The 27,866-nt window shown below is 47.1% G+C and overlaps 1 protein-coding gene across 1 annotated transcript; it reads right to left on the reverse strand.

Annotated features, from left to right (window-relative positions):
• On the reverse strand, nt 1–27,846 carry LOC8033923 (RNA-binding protein with serine-rich domain 1-B). Its single transcript, XM_042294434.1, has 9 exons — nt 27,766–27,846; nt 27,345–27,390; nt 25,679–25,795; nt 21,508–21,642; nt 21,240–21,378; nt 15,804–15,915; nt 14,797–14,953; nt 12,602–12,634; nt 1–179 (listed from the first exon to the last, which is right to left on the reverse strand). Coding segments are annotated over exons 2-9 (807 nt in total). The 5' UTR covers nt 27,347–27,390; nt 27,766–27,846; the 3' UTR covers nt 1–67.
• Between the last annotated feature and the right edge of the window lie 20 nt (nt 27,847–27,866).

The following is a 27,866-nucleotide window of genomic DNA, read 5'->3' on the forward strand; positions in this document are numbered from 1 at the left end:
TCGGTATCAATGGGGAGGTGGTGAAGCCGCTTTTTAATGGTTTACTGGCGAATGGGGCCTCTTCTTGTCAGCGTGAGGAACTGGAGCTCGAGCGTGCATGCCTCCTGGGGCCTCCTCCAGCGGGAGACCTGGAGCGACGGGTCGGCCTTGGAGACCGGTGCCGGCCACCTGGGGGGCTCCTGGAAACAATGGACAACCGTCGTTGAGTCAAAAGTGTTCTTCTTACAGCTCGTGACCCCGCTCAAGAAGTGATGTACGTTATGCACAACGTCCGTCATTGACGCGCGTCCCGAGCCTCGTGTGACACCGCCGGATGTCGCGTGATGTCGCAGAGTCGTGCGACACAATGTTCGTTGGAGGGCTTGTGTGCATAAAATAAAGTAGTGTCTCTCTCCAAGCAGCCACTGGCAAAGGTTCCTCCATGTAAGACGCAAGGTACGTGAGTGTGGGATACATAAGAATACATAACCACTTTCTGACCATGTGAAGGAAATGACTGTTTGGTGTGGCTTTTTGTTGCGTTTCTTTTCTGAAGAAACTAGTAGGTTTGCTATATAATGTGATCCATAGAAATTAAGCTGCCGTAGAATCCCGAGACTTAGTTCACCTAAACTTTAGGCCAAACTGAGCGGAGATAAGAAGGGAGTTAAGGCCTCAAAATTCAAATTTTTCAGAAAAAAACATTTTCTTTCAAAAATATGTTTATGTCTATTAACTTCCAAAGAATGGTTTCAGAAAGTTTTGTTTGTAAACATGCAGGATTTATCTGGCAATAAATTATTTTTGACATGTCGGCGGCCCTCTATGTAAACAGGGAGCAAGTTCTTTTGTGTTTTTTATTTAGTGCTGTTTCATACTCGTTTAACATAGCCAGAACATCTCACCACATTGGAAGCGCCAATTACTCTAGATTTAGGCCGTAGAAGCTTCCCGTGTTTAAAATATCAATGGCCAGGAGACATCCAAACATAAAAAATCTAGAAAATTTGGTATGAGCAATCTTATTGGTTGAGACCCGAAACAGGGTTTAAAATTGCTCATGCCCGATGGCGTGATATTCTGCCATCATCTTCAGTAACCCCTTTCACAGAATTTTCCACTTAAGATCATATTCCTGCTTTGCTGCTCTTCCTTAATATGATTTGCCTCTTAGTCCTTGCCAGTTTATCTGTCATTGCCATTGCCAGGGGAACTACAAAGTTGTTTCCTGGCAACGGCTACCAGTCTGTGGGGAAAAAAATCTCATTTCGGAGCACCTGTGCGTCGGAAAAATTCGCATTTCTAAGGAGCTTTGGGGTGGCACGTACACAAGTTCAGAGCAGTGCGGTGCACTTCCCTATTAGTGATGAGTCACGCACTCGTGTAATCACCGCTCCGTGATGCACATTAAGATCCCAAGGTACCGTAAAATATTAGGGAAGCACCCATCGCACTTTCAGTGAAAACTGGGTTAATCTAGACGTGGGCGCTTGCCCGGTCAAATATGGCACTTAGAGGCGTACGAAAACGAAATTCTAGGGCTCATTTCTAGCTTTAATGTGTTGCATGTTGCAGCATAACCTCAAAGATACCACTATTTCATTGAAAGGCACAAGAAAACTAATTTTAAAGCTAATTAAACTATCTTTCAATGTGCACCTGGTGGATGCATGTGGAGCCTATTTGAGAGGTAATCTAGCGATGTTGGGGAATGTGATACGTACTCAAGACGTAGCAAGTTCCATTGCAGCAGCGCCACTCTTTGGATTTCAACATTTCCCTCTTCATGACTTTCCTCAACTCACAAATTGCGCATTGTACCAAACCCTCATGTGTGCACCCGAATACAGCCATTCTCCCCCTAGAAGATTAGCCGGTCGCTCAAAATTTTGACAAAAGTTGCTTTCCTCACCCCGTTCACCCCTGAGCTGACAGTGTTGTGGAAGCTACGTGCTCGTTGGGTCAGCCTTATGCTCGTCACCCCACGGGTACTTCGAACGGCTCGGTTGTAAAGCGTTGACGCTATTGACACCACCACAACGCTGACAACGCCACCAAGGGCAAAGATCATAACCACGCCAGCCTTGCTGCGTCACAAATGCGTCACGAATTTTTTTTTTTTTTTCTGTTTTTGTTTGCGCAGCATATCCCGTGACGCATCACGCTCTCCGTTCGCTTCTCTTCGAGCGCTTGCTCGAGTGCACTGTTTGGAACAAGAAATATAGCCAGTCGTTCAAAGTACAAACGGGCAATTATCATTTACAGTCATTATCCGTCATGCTTGACTCATTTGTGAACAAAATTTCAATATTTCAACTTTTCTTTCTGTACCCCTTTAAGGGGGGGGGGGAGGACACTACCCAAAACAGTCGACCTTTCAACCTTCGGCTCAATATAAATGGAATTTACAGTATGTACTGGCAATAGCGAGGAAGAATGCAGCGCAAAGTTTCATCTGTGTATATACATGACTTGTAAAATAAATTAGTCGTTTTTATCAGGAGCACACTAACTGTTTAGGAAGACTATCATTAGAAAACTAATGTAACAACCAACGTTTTTCTTCACTAGATCTGCAGCAGAAAGCCTAGAGTGTGCAACTGCAAAAGCAAAATTTCCAAAAAGTGATTTGTTTTATGCTAACATTGCGGAGAAAAATCAAAGGAATTTTGTGCCTTATATGTCGTCCACAAAGTCTTAACGTCTTTTATAAAAGACATCTACAAAATTAAAAAACAATTCCAGAGTTGCATTGCCCATAAAATTTCAGTTACAAAAAAACAAGCATTTTTCCTTTTTGTCCTATTAACAAACAATACTTTTCCTAAAGTGAAATTTATGCCAAGAAGTGGAACGGGTAGAAATGCGTTCAGAATGCTCCAACCTCTCAATCGCTTCTTTATCATTGGTGGATCGAAAATAATTTATAAAAAATTAGCTATCCAGTGAAACTAATGAAACTTTCTGGGATTTCAAGGGGATAGAGAGAGATTTTGGGGGTTAATGGCGCGAAAGCTACGAGCCCATCTGCGCCAAACTAATTATAAGGATCATTGTACTAAAGGAAAGGTTTTACAAAAGATTGACTGACCAAAAGGCTAGAGTCTGTGTAAAAGGCCAATACTGCTAAGAAATTCCATTACCCGTTCAAAAGAGACTAGAGGATTCTCTCCCACAAGGAGAGCAGGATGAAATGGGATATGATATTGGAAAAATTCAGGGAAATGAATGCGGCGCTTGGGCTGAAGGCCGGGATACAGCCACAAGATATGCAAAACAGTGAGCCTGTCACCACACTGATCACACACAGGTGGATCTTCTCCCGAAAGCAGATACCTATGAGTTATAAATGAGTGTCCAATTCTCAGCCGGCACAACATTTCATGAAGTCGGCTCTTGCATGAAGAGCTTTCCCAAACTCCTAATGTAGGTTTGGTAACATGAAGCTTGTTATCGCACTTCATTTCCCATTCCAATTGCCAAGAATGAAGAATTGAGGACTTCACCAAGGGCTTAATATCTTGATAGGGTAGACAGGAGAGCGATTGTGGAAGGTTCCCGGCAGACCCTGCAAGTTTGTCGGCTTCTTCATTGCCATAAATGCCAATGTGACTGGGCACCCAACAACATTTTATATTTTGACCCCCATGCAAAGCAGAGTTAAGTTTATATCTAATTTGTTGTACAAGCATATTTTTAGTATCTTTAAGGGGGGACACGGGCTCCGATTCCCGATTTTTTTTTAAAAAGTGCATTTTTCAAATTTGTTATATCTGATTTCAGAAACTAATAATGCACCCTTCCATAAAATTTCATGCCCGTACGTCGAGTATTTAAGCAGATATAAAAGATTTTCGACAGGTCGGCGACGCGCCTCCTATCCCCGAGTCGTCCGTCGCGCGATCGGTTGACAATATTCGCCATTTTCAAATGCCGACCGCTCCGCGCCCATTTGGCCTACCGCGATGTTGATACCCTCGTTGGAAGCGTCGTTTCTTCGGGCTTTTATGACGATAGTAAACTTCGTTCGAGAGTAAGCATGAACAAAGCCAGAGCCCTCTAGTTGTCGGCTATAATTGGCTTAAAAACGAAACTCAAGCCTGGATTGGTCCGTGACACCCCACGTGATCCGCTCGCCCGAATTGTTGTTTCGTCTCGTTGCTTCGGCCGAACGTTCGCTTCTTTTGCTTGCTCGTTATATATTTCTCACAGTTTTATCGTTTTATCTACGGTCTCGTCGCCGCGATGCCGGCCGTTAAACGGCATTCCCTCCAAGCCTTTGGAGCTCGCCGCCGTTCTGTGAAACCAAGAGGCTCGTCAGGTGGACGCGTACGATGCGCTAACCCTAACGGAACCACGTCGGACGCGTCGGCTGCTTCGCTCCCGAGCGCGTCACCATCTCCCGGTTCGTCGCTTCAGGACCTGACCTCTGAACAACCAGCCGACGTTTCTTCGTCTCTTCCTGAAGATTATGAGGTTGTGGAGGAGCTCACGGCGATAGAGCGCAAGATCTCGCTACTGCAAGAGAGCGATCCCGCTGCGGATCCCACGGACGCTCCGGCTGCTCCTGACGGTGCCCCAACCGAAGGTTATCGTCTGGTTGCTTTATCTGCCATCGAGACACTGGTGTCCGCTCTTCTGTGCCCAGTGTGCCGTGGATCAGACCTTCAGCTAAGCGAGAGTGGCAAGGGAGTTCAGGCGCAATTCGTCGTCGTCTGCCCAGACTGCGGGGACGTTGCTCGGACGCCGCACTCGTCGACCATCGGACACTCGCGGCAGAATGAATTGGCAGCACGGATTTCTCTTGCGTCTCGTGAATGTGGAATCGGATACACGAAGCTTACGAACTTTTTTGCCGGTATCAATGCTCCTTCGCCCATGCATCTCCGATCTTATCAAGATCTGGGAGAAAAGGTCCACGACGCCTCAGTGAGAGCAGCCAGCAACGTAATGAGCAAGGCAGCAGAAGCTGTACGAGAAACACGCGAGTCAGATAGCGGCGATTTGATGGACGTTTGTGTGACATACGATGGCACTTGGCATAAGCATGGGCACACTTCACACTTTGGTGTTGGAGTTGCCATCGAGCTTGAGACTGGACTAGTTTTGGACTATTCTGTCCAGAGCAATTATTGCCATGGATGTAGCCTTGGACCTGCGCAGGGATCTGACAGCCATGAAGACTGGGCCGAAAATCACAGGGCAGTATGCCAGAAGAATTTTGCTGGGTCTGCAAATGCGATGGAGCTGCAAGCAGCAGACGAGATCTTCCGTCGGTCCGTCCAACTCCACAACCTGCAGTATGTGACAGTGCTGTGCGACGGGGACAGTAAAGCCTTCAACCATGTTGCGGGACTTGATCTTTACGACAAGGGCATGAGGAAAGAAGACTGTGTGAACCACGTCGCCAAAAGAATGTATGCTGGCATGGAGGCCCTAAAGAAAACAAAAAAAGGTCTCGGTGGAAGGGGCAAACTAACGAACCTTGTCATGAAGAAATTGACCAGCTACTATGCATCTGCACTGAAGACCAGTGCCCCAGACGTGCCAGCCATGCAGAAGGCAGTGTTTGCCAGCCTCCTCCACAGCTACTCCACCGATGAAGAGCCCCGGCATCAGGCCTGCCCTCATGGAGAACATTCCTGGTGTCACTTCAATCGCCAGAAAGCGCTGGAGGCAGCAGGAGAGCCGACGAAGCCACAGCCACACCGCCCTGCCTTCTCCAGAGACATCGCAAAGGAGTTGGTGCCCCTCTACAATAGACTCTCAAGGCGGGACCTACTCGAGAGGTGTGCTAGGATGGGAACGCAGAACAACAACGAGTCGTTCAATGCTCTGGTGTGGAGGCGGTGTCCCAAGACGGATTTCGCCTCTCGAAGAACTGTGGAAACTGCCGTGGCTCTTGCCGTCCTGGAATTCAACCTGGGCCCCAAGGGCTTTGAGAGGGCCCTTCATGAAATGGGAATCGAACCCGGAAGCCACCAGGTTCAGCACGCTGACAAGGCCCTCCAAGCCAAGGTCTCCAAGGCGAAGCAGAAGGCCCTCAACTCTTCGAAAGTGGCCCATAAGCAAAGGAAGCTGGCAGCAATCGCCAAGGCACAGAGGGACCAGGCAGCCGAAGGGGAGACCTACTCTGCCGGCGCCTTTTAGTGGACACAGACTGGGCCAAACTAATAAAGTAAAGGTGCTCAATGTTTGAATGCGTTTTTCTCAGTTTCACTTTTTTGCTGCAAACTTTGTAGCAAGGAATCTATCGTTTGATGGTAAACATATCCAGGTGCCTCGTTCAAAGTGTTTCTGAACTGAAATTTAGTGGGGAATTGGGCTATCTACTTCATTTTGTTTTAAGTTGAAGTCATCACTGAGAAAAAGTGACATTTTGGCAAAATGGCATTCAAAGAAAGTGCATATCATTTTTGGAGACAGAATTTCTCTCCGAAATATTTACATTTTAATCATACAAATTAGATAGCCCAAAGCCACATACCCTCTACTTCATATCCAAGCAACAAAAACAGTGGTTTAACATTTCATTTTCATACGATAGATTTCCTAAGGAAAGGTGCCACAGCCTCATACACAAATATGTAACTTTTTACATAATTCTCCTATAGAAGTCAAAGTTTGCACAGTGTCCCTGCATCTGCTCATAAATGCACTCTCCAAATTTCGTTAAAATCGGACGAGGAGTTCAAAAGTTAATAATTACGCCAGTGTCTCCCCTTAAGAGAGCAAACTGCAAGAATCACACTTTGAGAGTCAACAAACAGGACCGCCCTCAGTATTTTCCTATTGATAATATATTCAATCGCCATTGATACCGCATAGAGCTCCACAGTAAAAATGCTGGCAATACAATCAAGTCGTTGAACTTTGGAGAAGCTTTGAGAGTATACAGCGCAACCGACGAAAGATGAAGTCTTGGCGCCATCTGTATAAATATGAAGATAACCATCATACTTATTTTGCAGTTCACCAAACTCTTGTTTAATTACAGCATGGGAAATGCCGTGCTTGTTGAACTTCGCGAGAGTCCAGTCGGATTCAACTCGCTGTGTTTTCCAAGGTGGAATACCGTTGACTTTCCGAACGAGGCCGAGCTGGTCCAGAAAAAGGTGCAGCGAGGAGCGAAGATGTTCAATGCGGCAGCTTAACGGTGTTACAATGCTCGATTTATTTTTGAAAGGGCGATAGAACCTTGACCTTGTGAGGGAAGAGTAAGTTGCATGCTGAAGGTCAGCCAGAATCTTGTAAGCGTATGTTAGACTAAGATATGTATGTCGTTTGTTCAGGGACAGCTCATTGGATTCTGCATACAAACTGAGGACGGGGACGTCCGGAAAGCTCCTGTTGCCAGTCGCAAGCCGAGATGGTGAACTAAGTCCAACATCTTAGGCGGAGAGGGCCGAGCCGATCCATACACTACTGCACCATAGTCAAGACGGGATCGTACAAGGGCATTGTATAGCTGCAGGATACATTTTCTATCAGACCCCCAAGACTTGTGAGATAAAACTTTCAGAAGCTTTGTCGACTGAAGGCATTTTTGCTTCAGCGCTTTAAGGTGGAAAATAAAATTAAGCTTTCTATCAAATATCACACCAAGAAATTTGTGCTCCTTCCTAACAGGTATAGGAGTTCCATTCAATTCTAGGGATGGATCCAAAGGCAGCCCGCCTCGCAGAGAAAAAGGGACACAGACCGTTTTTGAAGCAGAGAACTTGAACCCATTTTCGTCGGCCCACTTGGACAGTTTGTTTATGGCTAACTGCAACTGGCGCTCACAACTAGAAAGGTTACAAGACGATGAGGAAATCTGTATATCATCAGCATAAAGAGAATATGAAATAGAGGGTGGCAGCAGTTGTGCGAGTGAATTCATTGTTAGCAAAAACAAAGTCACACTTAAAACACCCCCTTGGGGGAGTCCATTTTCTTGAACAAACGAATCAGATAGGGCTGAGCCGAGACGAACTTGGAAAGTCCTGTCTGTCAGATATTCCTTTATGCTTCGCAGCATACGGCCACGGATATTACAGGCATACAGGTTTCGGAGAATCCCATACCTCCATGCTGTGTCATATGCCCTTTCTAAGTCGAAAAAAACTGCAACACAGTGCTGCCTGTTTACAAATGCTTCACGTATCACAGTTTCTAGGCGAACTAAGTGGTCAAGGGTAGATCGACCTTGGCGGAATCCACATTGATTTTTATCAAAGACCCTCTGGCTTTCTAACATGTAGACCAGTCGCCTGTTTATAAGCCTTTCATATGTTTTCCCAAGGCAGCTTGTCAGTGTAATTGGGCGGTAGCTTGATGGTTGTGAGGGGTCTTTGTTAGGCTTTAGGAGGGGGATGATGTGTGCATGTTTCCAAGCCTGAGGGAAACATGCCTTTTCCCACAAAAGATTAAAAAACAGGAGAGGATTTTCAAGGGACTCCGGAGAAAGGCGGCACAGCATTTCATAATGAATTCCATCGGGACCAGGGGCCGAGAGCTTTGTCACACTAAGAGCCATCTCAAGCTTGCATCGCGTAAATGGTTCGTTATAGGATGCTGAATTTTCTCTTGAGATGAGAAGCTTTTGTCGTTCTGCACGAGCTTTTAACTGTCGGAAGGTAACACTGTAGTGGGCCGAACTAGACGAATTATAAAAATGTTCCCCGAGTATGTTACCAATATCTTTTAGTGATGAAGAAGGAGCATTAAATGTTGGAATGGCAAAGCACCTGTAATCCCCATTTACTTTCTGGTATCGGTCCCAGGCCTCTTTAGCTGGAACAAAGCTGGTTAAAGAAAAGAGATACTTCATCCACGACTTCCGCATTGCCTGCTTCCTAGTCCAATGAGCCTTGGCTTTTCGTCGCTTGAACTCAACAAGGTTGCTTGGAGTGGGTATCTGCGAAATCGGCCCCACGCCCTATTTTGGTCCGCCCGGGTTGTCGCACACTCCTTATTCCACCAAGGTTTACATTTCTTGGGTATATTACCAGATGTTTGTGGAATGGACTGCTGAACAGCCTTTAGTATCTGCTCAGTAACATAAAGTGTAGCGTTCTCAGGGGACAAAGACGAAAGAAGCGAAGGATCTAAAGTGGAGTGAAGATTAAAAAGTGCCCAGTCTGCCTTGTCTAATTTCCACCTAGGGACCCTCTTTAAAAGATTAGGCAATGAAACGGTACTCTCTAAAACAACTGGATAGTGATCACTTCCAAAAGGGTTATGAAGAACCTTCCAGGAAAAGCAAGGAAGTAATGAAGGTGAAGCAATAGAAAGATCGATGGATGTAAATGAGTTGTGTGCTGCACTAAAAAACGTTGGCTCTCTCCCATTAAGAAGGCGTAGCCCCGAAGACAATAAAAGACGTTCAATCACACCACCACGGGAGTCTTGACGGGTACTACCCCACATAGGATGATGAGCGTTAAAATCACCCAAAATTAAAAACGGTTGCAGGAGCTGTCCTATAAGTCCTTGCAGCTCTTGAAGGTTTAAAGGAGCATTAGGTGGCAAGTATAAGGAAACAATTGTTACAAGGCGGTCTAGAAGGAGACGTACTGCAACAGCTTCCAGTGGCGTGCAGAGGGGAACTTGAGAGCAAAGCAACTCCCCTCTGTACGACCACTGCAACACCACCAGAAGGGGTGGAAGAGGGGCGATCTTTTTCTGAAAACTTGATGACGTCTTAAAATGTTAAAAGAATTACTGTGAAGATGGGTTTCTTGCAAGGCGAGAGCGATGGGTTGAAGCTGATCCATGAAATAGTTGACATCATCAATATTTCTTAAAATACCGCGACAGTTCCATTGCATACAATGTAACTTAGTCATCTATAAAAGGTATGTAAATATGCAACTGAAAAATAAACCTAGTAAAATAAGTAAGAGTGTAGAGTCGACACGAACTAGGTGGAAGTCAATGTGATCATCACTTGGGTGGGACTACAGGCTTCTTATTCTTTTTATGTTTACCAGAGGGTGTTTCCCACTCCATATTGTCCTGGTCAGACCCAGGAGTGGACAGATCGTCAGCATCTGTCAACATCTCCACCTCCTGAGAGGTATCCGTTGTTTTTAGAGCAGCACTTGTCCGGCCAGGTGTGTGGGGGGGCAAACCCCGACCACGACCGGCTGGAGGGGTTGCAGATGAACTGGGTGACGGGTCGTCCGAGTTCGTCCGGTGCCCTCCCTTCACAGGAGCTGCATGGGCACCATGCTGCTCCTTTGGAAGGGGGGTCCTCTCTAGCGAGCAAGAGCGAGAAGTTCGCTCCGTCTCCCCAGGGGGGGACCTAGGAGAGGGGGCAGGCGCGGCTGCTGCCGACCTGTCCTTGGAAAGAGGAGCAGCACGCTTGCTACCACCAGGGGCTGGAGGAAGCAGCCGCTGCTCCTGTCGGGGAGCTGGGGCCCTGCAGTCAGCCGCCAAGATCTCGGGAGAGACCTGGGTGGCTCTCGACTCCGAGCATGGTGCAGGGCCCCTGCGCACCACCTCGGTAAAACTCCCCTTTGATAAAAAGGAGAACCGCTTCTTAGCTTCTGGGTACGATATATTTTCTTTTACTTTGATGGAAAGGATGTCCTTTTCTAGCTTCCAAGAGGGACATGCACGATAATAAGCAGGATGTGGTCCACCGCAATTAGCGCAGTGGGCCAGAGCCGCCTCGCAGGTATCGGAAACGTGACCTTGACTACCGCACTTCGCACACGTCTCCTTCCCTCGACAGCTGCGTGTTCCATGACCAAAACGCTGGCAACGGAAGCACCGCTGGGGGTTGGGGACGTACGGGCGGATGCGGCAGTTCAAATAGCCTGCCTTGATTGTCTCAGGAAGAGTATGCCTTTCAAAAGTCAGAATAACATGTCTCGAAGGGATTTGTTCCCCGTCTTTCCTAAACATAATGCGTTTTACGGCAACGACACCGGCACCTTGGAGTCCCTCGAGGAGTTCTTCCTCACCAGTGTGCAGGAAGTCGTCCTCGGAGAGGACTCCACGGACAGTATTTAGTGTGCGATGAGGGCTCACCGACACCTTCACATCAACGATAGTAGTCAGTTTAAGGAGTGCGTCACTTTGTTTTTTTGTGTTCACTTCCACAAGAAGGTCTCCAGTGTGCTGTTTTTTAGCCTTGTAGGAAAACCCTACAAGGTTTTCTAGCACCTTTGCTACAATAAAAGGTGAGAGCTTTGAAACAGGTTTCTGTTCATCCAGCGAATGAACAATGAAAAACTTAGTAAATGTTTCTACTTCACATTCTTTGTCGATGGTTTTTCGTTCGGGGCAGCGCCTTTTAAGGGCGTGCCCTGAAAGGGGTTTGGAGGGGTGGGGCGCCATAAGAGGGCAAAGAGTGTTCGGAATCTGCAGTGCACCGCCCACCACCAAGCCCAACAAGGGGTTAGGTAACGCATCATAACAAGAAGGGCTTGGCTGGAGACGTTACACTAACAGTGCTGCCGGGAAACTATACCCAAGTGTGGGTCAAGACAGAGGTCTATTGCCACCCATGGTTAGCCCTCGCCGCCAAAGAGGGGTGAAAAAGGAGCAAAAGAAATGAGAAGGAAGTGAAAGAAACAGGAAAGGTAAAAGCGAAAGATCGGAGGGGATAGTAGAAGAAATGGCGACTAGACTGAATCATCCTGGCCGGGCCTTACCAGGACTCCCGTTTATGAGAAGCGGGGGCCGAAGTGGTGTATTGCCTCGCCCGGGGGGCCCCGAAGGGTCCAACCCTGCCCCGGGCTCGGCTCAACCACCAGGATGCCCTTTTCCCCAGACACGGGAGAGCCACGCACAGCCATACGTGGGCGGGCGAACCCGCATGGCTCGGGGTCCGTGGAGACGCCACTCTCCGAACACCTGCTTTCACGGGTGCCCCCTGCGGGGATTTCAAGGGGATGTTGGTGCATGTAAATATGACATTTTTCAAAATCAACATTTCTTTGCAGAAATTGTTTTTTCTGGGTCGTGTCGCCCTTAACGTATAATTTGCAGAATTCCGAAGTCTGGGAAGAGTTAATAGCGGGCTCTTGGAAGACATGAGCACTTCCGCTGTATATTACGGTACACTATACTAGCCAAGTTTGCCCTTCGACGGCTGTGAACCCGTGCCACAAATTTGTGCAATTCGTCTTTTGTTTTCATTAGTGCTAGTGGACAAAAGTTGGTGAGATTGATGTAAGCGTGCCAACCATCACCCATGTGAAGTTGATGTAGAGTACCAATTCAATACAGTTGAGCCCGATTATATCAAACCCTGGTATTTTTAAATACTGTGTACATCAAACAGTCAAGACGTCCCCTTGAAAATCCCGTGTAAAAGTACACGAGCCTCGTGCATCTGTATCGGACTTACAATCAACCACGTGCCATGCCTCGAGTAGGGAAGCTTTTCCAGAATGCTACAGTCACTGCGCAGTTTGCACCCGCTAAGGATGAACGACTGTGGCCACGGGCGTCGAAAAACTAAAAAAGTCTTTGGACAGGTTACAGTGTTGACAACGGCTGTGCAATCGCTTTTTGAAAGCTCCGTTTATTCTTGTCTAAAGACCGGGAGCGTATAAATGAGGTTCTGCTCTACTCGCAAGCGAAAGATGCCCGGCCGTGTACAAAAAGCAAAAATGTGCCGACTCACCTTGCAGGCCTGTTGCGGCTAGGTGGGGGCGACCTGAAACGAAAAATACCGATTGGTGCCATCGATGACGGCTGCGTCCCCCGCCCCCCCCCCCTCCCCCAAAACTGGCGACGCGGCGAAGCGCCCCACCCGACGGAGTCGCGTCAATCGAAATAAGCACGAACCGGATTACCGCGCCAGGTCTTCGTCGTCTGCTAGGCTTTCAAATTCGTGCGCAGTAATATCTCGGAGTAAAAAAATTCTCGCAAAATCCCGAGCCTTACATGGACCGAAATTTTCCGAAACATCGCCTGTCCCCTCAGATTCAAGCAATGTTTGACGACCGCTGCGCATTTAGTTCACAGGTGTGCGCCGCCATTCCAAACTTGGTAGACAGATTACGGGGAAAGGACGGCCACGCCTCCAATATTATTGAGCACTCTTCATTTTACCGCGATTGCAGCGTAGCGAGAAACACGGTTAACATGGTCAAACAGAAGAGCTCTTATTCACCGACACATACTTCAATCCACTGCGTTTAATTTGGAGAATATATAAAAGTTAGAAGCTGGTGATGGAAATTCGAAAAGACGCTTATTGTAGCTAGTCCTGCCTGTCCCGGAGCAATCCTGCATTTTTGTGTGGCCAAACCTCTTCTCTGTTTTCGAATGGCGACTGTTGGCCCTATTCCTACTGGTGTGCAAAGAGGGAAAAGCATTTCTGAAGTTGGGAAACAGCACTGTGGACCAGATGTTCTCACACTTTTTCGTCCCAGGGAAACCCAGCAAGCCTCAAAAAGTCCCAAGGAAGCCCACCGATAATACTGGGCAGTAAAGGCGTTTAGATAAGAGTTTATCATTGCACTGACAGAATAAGACAAAATGGAGGACTACGGACCAAATAAGAAGACAGAGGGGTTAACCTGGGGTGCAGTGTAATATATATATACATATTATTGCAGAGGGTGAGGTTGCTTTGTCCACAACACCAACTCAATCCATGGCTCAGCCTGTGGAATTTTAAACTACAGGGGGGGAGCACTGCAATTTGGGTGCTGGCAGAACCCATGAGACTTGCTCGCGGAGCCCCCGTGTTGCACGGAATCGAGTTTGAGAACCCCTGTGTTAAACGAATAGCTTCTTCACCCACCCGTCACATCACGCGGCACCACGACTCGATGGTGCAACGCCACGCAATCAGTCGGTGCGAGTTAGTGAAAAATGCTAACACTCCACAGCGCACAAAAACAACACACTATAAAAAATACATACACAAAAAGAAATAACTCTCACGCAGCACTGCGTAAGTTATCTCTTTGTGTGTATGTATTTTTTATAGTGTGTTCTTTGTGCGCTGTGAAGTGTTAAGCGGGATACTGGCTAGAGGTTGAACTTCTAAACTGCTCAAGTGGTCGGAATGAAATTCGAAGGAAGATTTAACTTCAGATATAGGTGTACTGTGCAAACTTTCAGCTCTCTAGGACAACTTTACATACCTGCATAAGATGTTCTCTTCGTTAACAATGCTATGATATGCAAATGAAGCTATTAAGCACCATTATAACTGCTTGAATATAAAGTGGGGGATGTGGAACTTCGGGCTATCTAATTTTTATAACACTAATGTAAATATTTCAGGAAGAGTGATTACCTCAAAATATAAGAGGCATATCTGCCCTACGACAATTTATGAAAAACATAGCTTTTTCTGAATAAGGACTTTAACTTAAAACAAAATAAAGTAGATAGCTCGATTCCCCAGTAAATTTCAGTTCAGAAACATCTTGACTGTGGTATCAAAAAATTTCACTTTCAAACGAAAGATTTCTTTGTATGAAATTTGCAGCAAAAAATGGACTGAAAAAATGCATTCAAACATTGAACTCCATTACTTTGTTACCGCCTCACAATGTGCTGAAAATATTTTATATCAACGTAACTATTTGGCGCATGGTTACGAAATTTAGTGTAAGGGTGTATAATTAGTTTCCAAAACCAAAAACCTTAAAATTGAAAAATGAATTTTTTCAAAAACGTTTTAAATTTAGACCCATGTCTCCCCTTAACATAATGAAAACCCACCGTTTTTCATCTGTTCCAATCCTGCATACGATAGCTCAAACAACCTAATAAAAATACAGCAGTAATTTTTCTTTTGAAAACCGGCCTGTTTGTGCCTTGTATTGTACGGCCGGCCAGCAGTCCGGCGACACTCACCTGCGGGGTGGGCGTGGCCGGGGCGGTGGGGACCGCCTCCAGTGAGGGGGCGGTGCCGGCGGCCTGCGCGGGGGCGCGGGTGGGCTGGGCCTGCGGGGGGGCATGGGGCGGGGCAGCAGCACCGAGGCCGCAGTCACCTCCTGCCCGTCGATTTGGCCTGAAGGACGAGAGGACGACCATCTGCACTCGTTGCAACTCCACTGGTCAGTTCAGGGTGCAGTGGGAGCCACCGACAGAAGGGGACCGGCAGGGAGGTTTTCCGGTTGTCCCACCTTCGGCGCATGCTCGCTACCTCGGATAACACTCCAGCATCTCGTGAGCCTACAACATGCATGTGCAGCCGAAGCACAGAGAAAGGTAACGAGCAAGTGGTAGAGGCCGGGCGTTTTGAGAGATAGTCTTTTCCATGCTCACCATTCAGCGACTATACACAAACAAAGTTGTAATGCCGAATTTTCTGCGTCTCCTCCCTTGCACATTGCCCGGGGCCAAACGCAGACGCAGCTCTAGCACCCAATGTGTGCCCCACGCTGGCCACCTGGGGGCGTTGCAGTAAATTCGGCACTAGTGCCTCGATGTCAGGGCAGTGTTGAAAAAGCGCGCTTGCGCTACGGCAGGAGAGCGTGTGAAATGTCGGAGGGGAAAAAGCCCGCGCTCTCGAGGAAACCAGGACGCACAAAACGGGCGGGGACAAAGGTGGGGCCCAAGATCACGCAAGACGCAAACTTCGCGTCCCACTCTTGCCGGAGCGTCAGCCTGAGCGCGGCTTTCTTGTGGAGAAACCACGCTCGACGACGTTCATGCCATCCACGCTCGACAACGTTCATGCCATCCAGGCACGACTTGCGTGCCAAGCTTATCTGCTCGATTTCGCCACCGGTGATGCTCGATACATTCGGCGTTATTACTTCTTTTGCAATGATGGTGCGAGGAACAAGCGAATTTTTTCGGCAGACCCCGTTTGCGAGTTTTTCGTTGCCGCACCAAATTTGGCACAGCCGACTCACCTCCGTCCATGTGCCGCATGGCTCGCTCTGCGTCGGCTGGGTTCTCGAACTCCACGTACGCGAAGCCCCGAGACAGGTGTCCGTGCGTGCGATCGGGGGGAAGCTCCACACCCTGCAAGAGGAGCCATGGACGAGGGTCTTGAGTCTGTCTGCCGCCGCCCACGGGTCCCCGCTCGCGGGTCCGGAAGCTTTCGCTCGTGTTATGCCCCAATGACACATGTGGCAGAGAGTTTTCTTACCAGTCATTCTGCTCTAGGGAGTTTGTACCTAGTGCATACTATGCCCTAGAGATGGACTGGTGGTTTGGTTTCTCCCTAGGGCACATTTTTTCCGGGGACAGACTACCATAATACCCCGAGAGATGGGCCACCTAGAATCAAAAGCAAATCGGGACAAAAATAAGGAGTACCTTAACTTTCGGCATGCGAAGAAAAAATAGGTTGAAGAGTGCTGGTTTTAGATTTTGTGAAGTGCAAAACCTGCGAACGCAGAAAGGAGCGACGAACCGAATTCGACTGTCATTCCCAGTCAGCAATGTTCGCTATCGCCCGCCGTGGCTAAGTAATGCCATTTCTGCCGAGGTCACCGTTGGCCATGCCCCTGCAATCACTAGAACTAAACTATTTTTCTGTGTTCTTAGAAAAAAAAGAAATAGTGAATCATGACAAAAATATGAAGGGTTACCTAGGCAAACCGCCGGAAGAATACTCTCGGCGATATAGAGCCCATGTGCCTAGATGCAATAGTTCAAACTTTCGCTACATGTTTTGGAGCCATTGGTGGCTTTTCAACATTGCTCGGGTTCTGGCTAACTTCAACACATTCTTGCGAGGTTGTCGAACAGACCGTTCCATAAGAATGCAACGCCCCGCCATCTTCTCAAGCATTTAGGTCGAGTATTTTGCCATTTTAGAATGCAAAGGCGGGACTGTAATAAAAAAAAAGGTATGTATCAGCTCTGTCATGCATTTGTTTTGTTTTTGTTGTGTTCTGAACTCGCAGAGGTAAGAGAGAAGGGATTGCCCTGCTTCCAGAAGATTCGAGTTGGCCCTGACAAATACAGTAAACTCTCATTTGAGCGAAAGTCAGTTTAACAAATATTTCAGTATAACAAACTTTTAAAAAATCCCCGGCAGTTTTCCTATGCATTCTATGCAAAAATGTTTCAGTCAACTGAAAAACAAATTTAGGAACAGCGAATATTTCAGCTCAACGAACTTGATCGGAGGGCCCAGGATTATTTTTGCAATCAGTTCAACTAAGTTTTATGCTCTGCAGTGCTGGCATAGCCGATGCCCGCTGCAGCGGCGGTGTATCGTCGCTGGCGTTTAAAGCGCTGCCAAGGCAAAGCCGTGACGCTGTCGACGAAAACAAAGCTGGTATGTCTGGTTTTTCTTTGTCATCGGTTCTATTCGGCCATCTTTGTTTTCGGTAACAATGGCAGGACGGCAGTTTGTGCGCCCACTTTTGCAACGAGTATGAGGAACCAGAAGCGGTTGTCCGTATCAGACAAGCTCAAAATCTTTCAGCGTCTGGACAACGGTCAAAGGCAAGTGGAAGTTGCAAAGAACTATGGGATTCCACAGTCAACGATGGTGAAGCAAAAGTCGAAGCTTGAAGAAGAAACTGCGTTCAATCCCAACAGGAAACGACTCTGCACGGGATATTTCGAGCCAGCGGATGATGCCATTGCAGTATGGCTTCGTCACAGCAACATGCTGTGCCAAAGGAAGTGCAAAAAAATACTCTCTGGACAGCTTTCTTAATTCATGCACTTTAAGAGCGCCGGTGGAAATGAAAATTATATTTTTTTTTTTCAAAATAAGAAAGGCAGCAACGTAACTGTTATGCACTTTGTATATATCAATGTACACGACTCCCTAAATTGCATTTCACCCTTTTGACTAGATATATGTTGCGCCCTATGCTGTTCCATATTCTAGTGAATATATTCCGTGTAGTCAACTTTCAGTTATGTGAACTATTTATTTCCTCGGGTCCCTTAAAGTTTGCTCAAGTGGGAGAGTTGACTGTACATTGGCATGGCCCCGGAATACCCCACACTTCGCAGTGCAATTCAGGGTCACTGAAAGGCCTTGCAGGCTTTTTCAGGAAGGCCTATCAAGCAGAGGAGCCAATCCTAGAATCACATCCATCAAAAACTTTGCACGTTAAAAGGATCTCCCGTAGGACTGTCGCCCGAATCCCGTCCGGGCTCTGCTCGGCGACCCTCAGAAACCACGATAATGCACGTAACCCTTTCTGACCACGAGGCAGCAAAAAAAGAATATGTGCCATTATTCAGACAGCCAAAGCATGACAGCAGCAACAATGCAAAAAGTCAGGGACGAAAGGACCACCAGCTTGCAACTGATAGGTCTCTTCTTCTACTCGTTCGCAAAAACCAGCAACATAATATGAAAATGAAATAAAAAGAAAAACGCCTGTAAAAGCTAAGCACATCGCATTGACCATTTCACCAAACAGTGTCATTCTTTGCCAGACACACTAAAGGGGAGCTGGCACAACTATCCTTGAGCTGCGAGATCCTTTCAGCTTCAATATATTTCGCGGACATTTTTGTCTCCTCTTTGTACAACGTCGTTGCTTCTCGGAAAGAACAGGGTTAGATCGAGAAGATGAAACCCGGTTTCATCTTCTATGAACTATGCGTCACACAAACTATGCGTCGCAGAAAGCTGAACGCTCTGTGCGAATGCGACGCCAGTGGTGGTAATGAAATGCGAAAGTTTGAGCGCATGGCATTACCCGGATCAAAAAGATCCAAAAGGAATACAAAATTTCTATACGAGCCGAAATTCCACCTAAGCCTAATATTCGTCAAACTGGCATTTGAGACTGTGGGTGCCTGTGGCCATTAAAGGGGAACTCCGCTTTATTCTCGGTTGTCAGAAAACAATGCAGCTCTCTTTAGTCTCATCTAGAGAGACCAGATGACAAATATTAGAATGTAACACCGCCTAAATCATCCTTAAACCAGCCAACAAAGACTAAGATGCCAGAAGTCCCCAAAAACGGCTAAATAACAAGCGATGTGCGGCACAGCCAACGTTGCATTTCCGCTGTGGCTGACATCCGTTGCATGCACAGCTGTTTTTCTTGGTATTTTCTTTTCCAGGGAGAGCTTACCAGACGGCGCTACCGGCACGCCACGTCTGAGCAAGAGGAAAGGCAAAAGAGAGACGAAGAAGAGCGAACAAGAACAAGAAAATCCAGTAGAAGGATGGTACAGAATGTTGCACGCTATGTTTCGCTGATTGCGAAACATAGCGTGCAAGATTCTGCCGGGTTGCCACCTAAATAGCCTGCTTCGTCGCCACTTGCGTGCGACACCCTGTACCACCCTCTCCCTCTCCCTTTATTTTTTTTTTTTTTTTTGTTCTCATTCGCCGCTGCTTTGCCCATCTTTCCTCCCCGCTCCTCGCCCTTCCCCATGCATCTGCACCATTTCTCGCTTCCCGCAAATAGATCACGTGACTGCTTTTATCACCTGTGGGTGCGTATGCAACTGACGTCGAGAATAGAATGTTGCGCAACTGTGCCGAAGTTTTGGTTTTCGTTTGCAATTATTGCATACAAGATCGCACGAAAAATATTTTGGTTTTCATAAGACAAGCAGCCTAGGGTTGCTTTGGAGTACTTTTCACGTTTATATCACCCACTATCTTAAAATTTCCGAAATCGAGCAGAGTTGTTCTTTAAGGGGTGACACCACCTTCAACTGTCGACGTTCAAACCAGTTGCTCGATATATATGAAATTTAAAGGATCTACTCATCTCGTTGCGGAAATGCGCTGTGTGACGTCTCATCTCCGTAATACAATTTTACGACAAACTAGAGGGGTAGGTACACAGCTAGCGATGTGAGTTGGCTAACTTGCCAAGGAAATCTATCGCCTAAAATTGCTGCAACATATTGAGCATTTCTACGCTTCAGCCTTAACTAGAACATATGGGAGGTGCGGCTATCTATTTTTTACCCCGAAATCCGTCTTTTATGCAAAACGACAATTTAAAAAGTCATTCCACATAATGGGGCATTTTCTCCTCATGAAAAACCCTACTTTTCAGCAACAAGAACTTTATTTAAATAGAAAAATAAACATCTAGCAGCATTCTTTATTAAATTTCAGTTCAAAAGCATGCACAGCGAAGAATAATATATTCCGCGATTCACTGAAATGACAGATTTCCTAAAACGAGAGTTGTTGCAAAAAAGTAAAACTGAGAAAAACCAAATTTGAAACTTCCACACTACATATGGTTTTACTGGTGGTGGTGACAACTAAAAGGCACCAAGAGCATAGGTGCTGCCTTCTGCTTAATCCAGATCTCCTGCATGGCTTTGCTGAGCGAGTACGAGCTCAAAACACTTCCTTCGAGTGTCATTTTCTTGTCGACATGCGGGCACTGATTGAGAAAGAAGTGAGGAATTGGACATGCCTGCAATCCACGAACCAGAGTCAGCAATTTTGGGCGGGGCAAGCACCGTCGAAATACAAAGCCGACAAACCCACGCGACTTTCTATAAACGAATGTCGGTTTTAGTAGTTTTCTGTTCAATCAGGGCGGGCTTTTCGATTTTTGGCCATGTGCTTAGCCTCTTCCACGGGAAAATTGGACTTCTGTGGTGTTCCCAAGAATAGCGTTTACTCTCGAACAAATTTGTTTAATGTAATAAAACTGTGAAGAAATGCTCTTTCCAACGAGGGCATGATCATCATTCTAGGGTGTACTGGTGCAGAGCTACAGCTGTTAGAAAATAAAAAACACAGAAGTTTCACATTTTCAAAAGCATGATTTTGCATCGTCGGCTTACCGAAAATGTTCTGTTTTTCCGTAAACATTTCAGATATTGCAATAAAGACTTGCAGGAGCGCACACTATTAGTTGTTGAACCACAATAGACAAAAACTAAGGAAGTCATTTCCTTCTAAAAAAAAATGGCAAATTTAAGGTGGTGTCTCCCCTAAGTGAAAGAACTTCTCACCAAGAAAGTAAAGTATACGGCCTTTGTAACTAACAAGTGTTTTCTCCGAAATAAATGCTACAGGTGCCCCCAAGCACAAATTTTGGTTTACCGAATATTAGCCTCGAGCGGGCGTCGGCCCATGGAGAAGTTTTGTTTTTCTTTGGTATCTTTTCACCCGGGCAACGTCGTGCACTTACACTTCTGCATGCCATTACCACGGCCAGCGTCACACTCTTGGAGGGAGTTTTGGCTTTCTGCAACTGCTTAGCTCATCCACACCTCATTCTTCCCTCCGCGTGTCTCCTTCGTCCCCGTCCCTTCGCACCACTGCCGGCTACGAATCGCCAACTCGCCCAAGTCAACAAGCCAAAGCATCCGCACCAAAGCATCCCCACTGGCCACAGGTCCAGTGGGGTCAAAAGAGAGGAGGGGCCAGAACTCACCTTGACGGTCCCGTAGCAGCCGAATATCTCGAGAAGGTGATCTCTCGTCACATTCCGGGTCAGCCTCCCCACGTGGATCTTGCAAGGGCGGGGAGGAGATGGGCTGCGCTTGCGACGGGCGCGCTGGGCACTCTCCGACCTGGGCGACACGTGGCGCAGGTCTAAGACGTTTGCCTAAAACATTGTTTTAGACAACAAAAATATGACCTTTGGGGTGTAAGTGCCCCATTAAAACAAAACGGGGGCACTGGGGCATCCGAGATCTCACCTGGAAGGACGGTTGCGCCCTCTACGGGGAGACACGGAGGTCGACCTCGATGAGGAAGAGGACGACGAAGACGAGGAGCGCGACGACCCGGAGGAACTGCTCCCGCTGGAGCTGCTGCCGCTGGAGCTGCTCCCGCTGTTGGACAAGGGACGTTCTGTGCAAAGTTGATACGCTGCACAATGTGGCCCTAAAGCACCCTTCACACACTTGCAACCGAGTAGGACTGACAGAAACGAGACCGGTTTTGAAGCATCTTGTGATGGCGTAGGACCTGCCTTGCAGCAGCGCATCCGGGCCTCCGCTGTCGCGAGAGTCTTAAAAACCGGTCTCGTCTCTCTCGGTCCTACTTGGTTGCAAGTGTGTGAACGGCGCTTTACAAGATTTGGTTGTCGTAAGAAAGAATGATGCTTCTTTCACTTGGGACACGTGCAATTTGATCCGTGGACATATCTTAATCCACCCCGTTGAGTGGGGAGCCGCCGAGCCTTTTTCGAAATGGATGGACAGTTCAATGCCAACAGCTGTATGCTTTCCATTCATTCATTCATTCATGTTGAGTGGCCCAGAAACAGCATGACACCTTTTTAGTGGAGCACTTTCCAGATTAGTATGCAGTGATGTGATTGGCCTAAGCCATTTTGGAGCACCTTTTGGAGCATCCAAAACAGTGTTTTGGAGCAGCAAATTTCGCTTTTGGAGCAGCCAAGATAGTGTCTTGGAGCAGCAAAAGTGGCTTTTGGAGCAGCCAAAACAGTGTTTCGGAGCAGAAAAACTGACTTTTGGAGCATATATTCTTAGAAAATTAAATACTATTCGTTTTAAGTGCTAAACAAACGAAGGGCACTTTGTGTTGTCTCGTGATGTGACGTGTTGGGGCGGAACTCGCTGCTTGTGTTTTTGCTGCTGAGACATCCCACAAGTACACAGTGCTGTAGGCACGTTGCCAAGCGATTCCGTAAAAAAAAAAAAAAAAAAATTGCTATCGTTTTACTAATTCTTGACGTGGCAGATTTTTATAAAAAAAGTAAGCAAACGTAAAACAACGCATTGCAAGCGTCCCGGCTGGTGCCTCTGTTGCAATCATGTTCACATACACGTAAGGGCAACTTCAGCAGGCTTGCAGTTACACGTGCTTCGTCGCGCGGGCGGAGACAACGGCTGTTCGACCGAAACCGAAACCATGCCACTCCGCGCTCCGTCGCCAACTGCATGGTTCCCAAAGTAGTATGCAAAATGTAACTGTCCAGCATACGACAATAAACAGTCCAGCGACTCGTGCCTGCCAGGCCGACAGGCGAGGTACAGGCTAAACACACAGAAAAAAAGAACCTGAGCGTATCAATGCAAGACACTGCGAATCAGGGTCAAAAAAGTTCTTGGAGCGCTTCGTGCAACGACTGAACTCGAGACAGACAAGCACGCTATGCGGGTTCAGCGTGCAGACATTGCCTTCGTTGCTTTAGCTCACTTCTCTTCACCAACTTTCTTTCGCGGCAGATTTTTCACATACCGGGGTCCCTCTCGAAAGAAAGCCCACCAGGAAAAACCTAAGTAATCAAAAATTTGCCAAGCAGTCATTGAGTTAGAGAGGGAGTTTTATAGCAGCGTATGATTTAAACAAGAGCAGGAATGTCGATGCGTTTCAGTTTAGAAAGCCCCATATCTGCAGCGACGCGGGGACGGCAACACACGACGTCGCGCGAGCGCTTCAGCTCAAAAAGTAACTCCCGCCGCGCAAAAACGTGGTTTTGTTTCACAGCATGACGGCATGTTTGGCACCCGATACCCTAACGTCCGAGAGTCCGCACACACCCGCGTCTACCGCTAAAAAAAAAAAAAAGAAAGACGCGAGACGAGATTCCTGAGACGACGAGTGCATGAAACGCGAGACGTCGGGAAAAATCATGCAAGACCAAATAGACGATTGATACAGGGTACTTTGTGTCGGGTGGCGTCTTGTGCGACCTAGCTTACGCATGCTCAATTACGGTTCTCAGTTTAGTTTCGTTTCTGAAAGGCGACCAAAATTGCTTCTTTGGCGCAGGCTTGGCGCAGATTAGCCATATTTCGGTGAAATGTAGCAGGATGTAGCAAGGTTAGCCCCTTGGTGCAGTTTGGCGCAATTGGCGCAGCAATCACATCACTGAGTATGTAAGAGCAGAACAAACATATGAATAGGAAGAGAAACTTTAGACTAAGAACAACATAATATAATCAACAGAATTGTTAAATCTATGCGCGTTATCCAAGATATCAAGGCTACTAATCGCAGCAATCTCTTCCCAATGGCTATATGTTAATTGTAGCCGTATCATGGGTTCTGCTTTATGCCGATCGGAAGGATAAAACATTGAATGTGATCTGCAAGAAATCAGAGAATTGCGTAAGTAAATATACGTAACTACTAATACAGATGGATCAATTATTCTATTTGCAACCTTGTGCAGAAACTTCAAATCATGTCTCATTCTCCTGTTATGATTGTTTCATCGGTCTAGACATTCTATTGTAAGTGTAGTAATAGTTAAAAAAAAAAAAAGTAGCGATCCTAAAGTACACAAATAAATTTTCTTTGAACCTTTATAACGGGCATTGGCTTGCACCACCTAGACTAGAAACTAAATACCAAAACTATGATTCCCGCTTCACATTTCCAAACCAAGCTGCTTCCCATCTGCAATACTGTAACTATCCCCAGGCGATCTGAGATATCACAAAGATGACCTTTGGAAAATAGGGGGAAGAAAACTATGAAGACATCAACCCCCTCCTCTTTCCCCGGCGAGAAAGCCACCAATTCTCATCTGGTCCAGCCTAGTCAGCGTTACCCCAGCACCAAGCCCACTGGGAGACAGAGTTGAGACTTTGGGCCGAGGCTAAGCGGGAGGGGGAGACCCAGTTTTCTTCTGTCCTGCCTGTCCCCAGCTGTGTTAGTTAGTTGTATGTCATTCGATTCTCCCAAGATAATTTCCACCAGTATTCCAATCTCCTGTTTTTAAAATGTGCTCATCATCCATTCTTCCATTCTTGTTTGCAAACCCCAGCGCTCCGACTGAATCCGTCGCCCCGTCCGACAGGGTGGGACCAAGCCCTGTGCACCTCAACACCACATGTTCTATTGTCTTGTCTTTCCTTTAGCATACGGCACACTGCATATCCATTTCCTCATACTTTGTCCAGTATGTCCTAGTCCTCAACACTCCTGTTGGAGTGTGGAATAACAACGAGCTCCCCCGTGAATCATCGTCCCAATGCTCCTTCCTTATTTCCTGCTTTCGACCCCTGTACATTGTAAAGCAGACTTTCCCTACATCCTTTTTCCTTTTTCCTCATAAATTTTTTTTTCCTTCTTCACAGAGGAAGGTCTGCTCTGTTTGTACTTGAATTTCAGTGTTTGGGCACAGTTTGCTCATTCTACGGTTCTTAACCCTTTGACGGTCGAATTTTTTCCCAAAAAAATGTTTCTTAGTGGTCGGATTTTGTTTCGAAAGGAATAGTATAAACAAGCGGTCGATGTGCAGGTTTTCTTTCCTAATTATCTTGCGGGAGCATGTACGGAGCTTGCAAGCTGTTTGGTTTAGAAGCATCAAATGAAAATACATGATGGCAAAATGCTGTCACCTTTCTTCCATTCGATTTCATTTTGGCGCATCCTTTCCTGCGAAATTGCAGTGGCTTCAGATTCCTAACCGGAGGTACTTTATACAGCTTCTCCGTCGAATGACGAGCTCCCATCCCCCGAACTTAATTCCTAAAAGCGTTGGGAGACTGGAATGGAAGAGCCAGCACCGACAGAGCGGCCGGTATGCTAAGTGAGCTTCGCATACCGGCAGCATAGGTAGCCCAAACACTGTGCGAATATGATGTTTACTATTTGCCAAAGCCGCAACAAGCGGCAACACATCCCGCAGCACGCGCAGTTTCGCGTTTGACGGGCACCCCAAAACGAAATCACCGCCGTGCATGTACGCCGATGACCAGACTCCAGGTTCTGCAACGCAGAAGATATTCCTCAACATGCAAGAGAAGGAAACAGGCAACGATGGACAGAGTAGAAGCGGGAGAGGAGGAAGGGAGGGAAATGTGGAAAGCCCAAACCGGTCGCCGGTTTTTAGGTGAAAACGAGAATGTATGTTCGAGTGATGTTACGAGCAAGGTCACAAAGACAGACCTGGCGGCGCTGCTTGACCTCGAACTGCTTGACGAGGCGGTGCGCTTCTTCTTGGTCCGCTCCCGGCCGCGCTCTTTCTTGGCGTCTGTTGACCGGACGCGCTTGGGACTGGCCGCCCTGCGAGAGACGGCAACGTTTGGCCCTGACCTCCAAAAACGACAGGTTGCATCCCTCTACACATGAGGACGGAGGTGCAAAAGAGTGAGGAGTGTCTCCACGCAGGAGGGGAGGTGATGAGGATGTGATAAAGAGGTGGGAGATGACGCACAAGGAAGCTCCTTCTCTGCAGTCACGGCTCCCTTTGGTGGTTGACGGGCGTAATTTTGTACACGAATCAGTCACTTCTTGAAGAGCTACAGATAGTTGTCCGTCAACAAAAGTAACGCACGCTTCCGAGGTACGTCCCCTCTCCTCTCTCGAAGGCCGAGTCCTCGTTCGTAAGGAACCGCTCGACTTCCGACACCCGTAGAAAAGGCGAGGCGGCCGTTGGTACAACAAGAACATATATTTAAATACCCCCATGTTGTCCAACCGATGCTCAGCACCTTGGCATCGTAGTTTTGGGCGAAGTCGGCCCATCTCTAGCAGGGAGTCAATAGTCCACAACGGAAGAGGCATGCCTCGGAGTCACCTGGGCCATTGCAAAGCTTCATCCAATTTATGTTGCAGTCCATACCAGGTGGCTACTATCAACAATGACTGCATCGACTCGCACAGCTCAAGAATCCCTCAGGCCGCGTATCAGTTGGAGCTCACTATTTCTAGAGTTTCATATTTCACCAGTCTACAAACCATATCATAAGCAGAGCAGCACAGCTCCCACATGCAGGAATGACAATGACGAATCTTTTTTTAGAGGAATCAATGTCACCGATATAGCATCATAACAAGGAAGCTACCAGGAGCTTCGTTTGCCGGTCTAACAATTCGAAGGCCACGCGAATGCCACATCCCATGACTTCATCTGCTACCTCCAAACTTTTGTCTTCAGCAGACATGACCCTACCCATTTGACAACAGTTTGCTGCAACTGCCAGCATTTCCAAGAGGAATTGGCAAAAGAAATTTTCGAAGCACCAAAGCGACCTGACTGCTTGCTGTCCAGCTTGACTATGGTAAGAACCTAGCCAGAATCCAAAATAATACTACAGGCCTTACTTTAGAAAACACAGGCAGAAATACTGACGTATGCACGAGTACAACGGAAGCTCAACAGTATATGTCATTTGATTCACTCGGCCGTTTCTGTATTTTGTTTTAATCGTGGCTGCAAGAAAAAAAAGTCGGCTGATTTTACACAATTCTGCAGGGGATTTAGGCTTCTTGTTGCATATCGAGCCTGGCAACCCCGACAAAACCGATCTTGCGAACCAGGGGGGCTATGTTGCGCTTTTTGCACTCCCAGGAGACTAGGGAGAGGGAAGTGACGTCAACGACGCAGCAAACGCAGATTGGGTGTTGATTTCGTTTTCTTCTGTCAACATCCAATCTGCATTTGCTGTGTCGTTGACGTCACTTCCCTCTTCCAAGTCTCCTGGGAGTGCAAAAAGCGCAACATAGCACCCCAGGTAAGATACTTGCAGCCGGCGATCGCATGCTCCTAATGTTATGCTCCGCGATGTGCACTTTTTCGCGTAGAAGTTCTAGGGAAATATTATATACGTACATAACTTGTGATGGGTCTTGCGCGGAACTGTCACAAAAACGTGAACCTGAAAAGCAAAAACGTTGAGGCGGCGATCAGCTCTAGACGACACAACGACAGTACGGCTATTCTTGTATTGTAAAAAAAACTAGTAGCTCGAAGCGCAGGCAAAGACGTTTCTGCAATCGCGTGCGTTTTTAGCAGGCCAATTCGCTTTTCCTTTACCCAGCTTTATTACTTTTCTTTGCTTCCACCGGCAACTTCAGAACCGTCGTAGAACAAATCAGGCTTAGGTAATGCACGCACCCCGGTAGTCGGGAAGGCACTCAACTTCGGCTGTTACTCAAAACAGTGTGTCTCAGGAGGCGTGAATATTTAATGAAGGTTTCTCGGGTGTGTGAAATAACGCAACAAGCTATAAAATAAATGGCAAAGTACTTACCACTGACAATTCAAACCGATGCACAAACGACGCCGGAGAGCGTCTCGGCGTCCATTCCCGTGTCCAGAGAAATAATGATGATGATCATTGATATATAAATG

The sequence above is a fragment of the Ixodes scapularis genome, unplaced genomic scaffold (assembly GCF_016920785.2).
Source record: "Ixodes scapularis isolate PalLabHiFi unplaced genomic scaffold, ASM1692078v2 PGA_scaffold6__148_contigs__length_123643588, whole genome shotgun sequence".
Taxonomy (NCBI): domain Eukaryota; kingdom Metazoa; phylum Arthropoda; class Arachnida; order Ixodida; family Ixodidae; genus Ixodes; species Ixodes scapularis.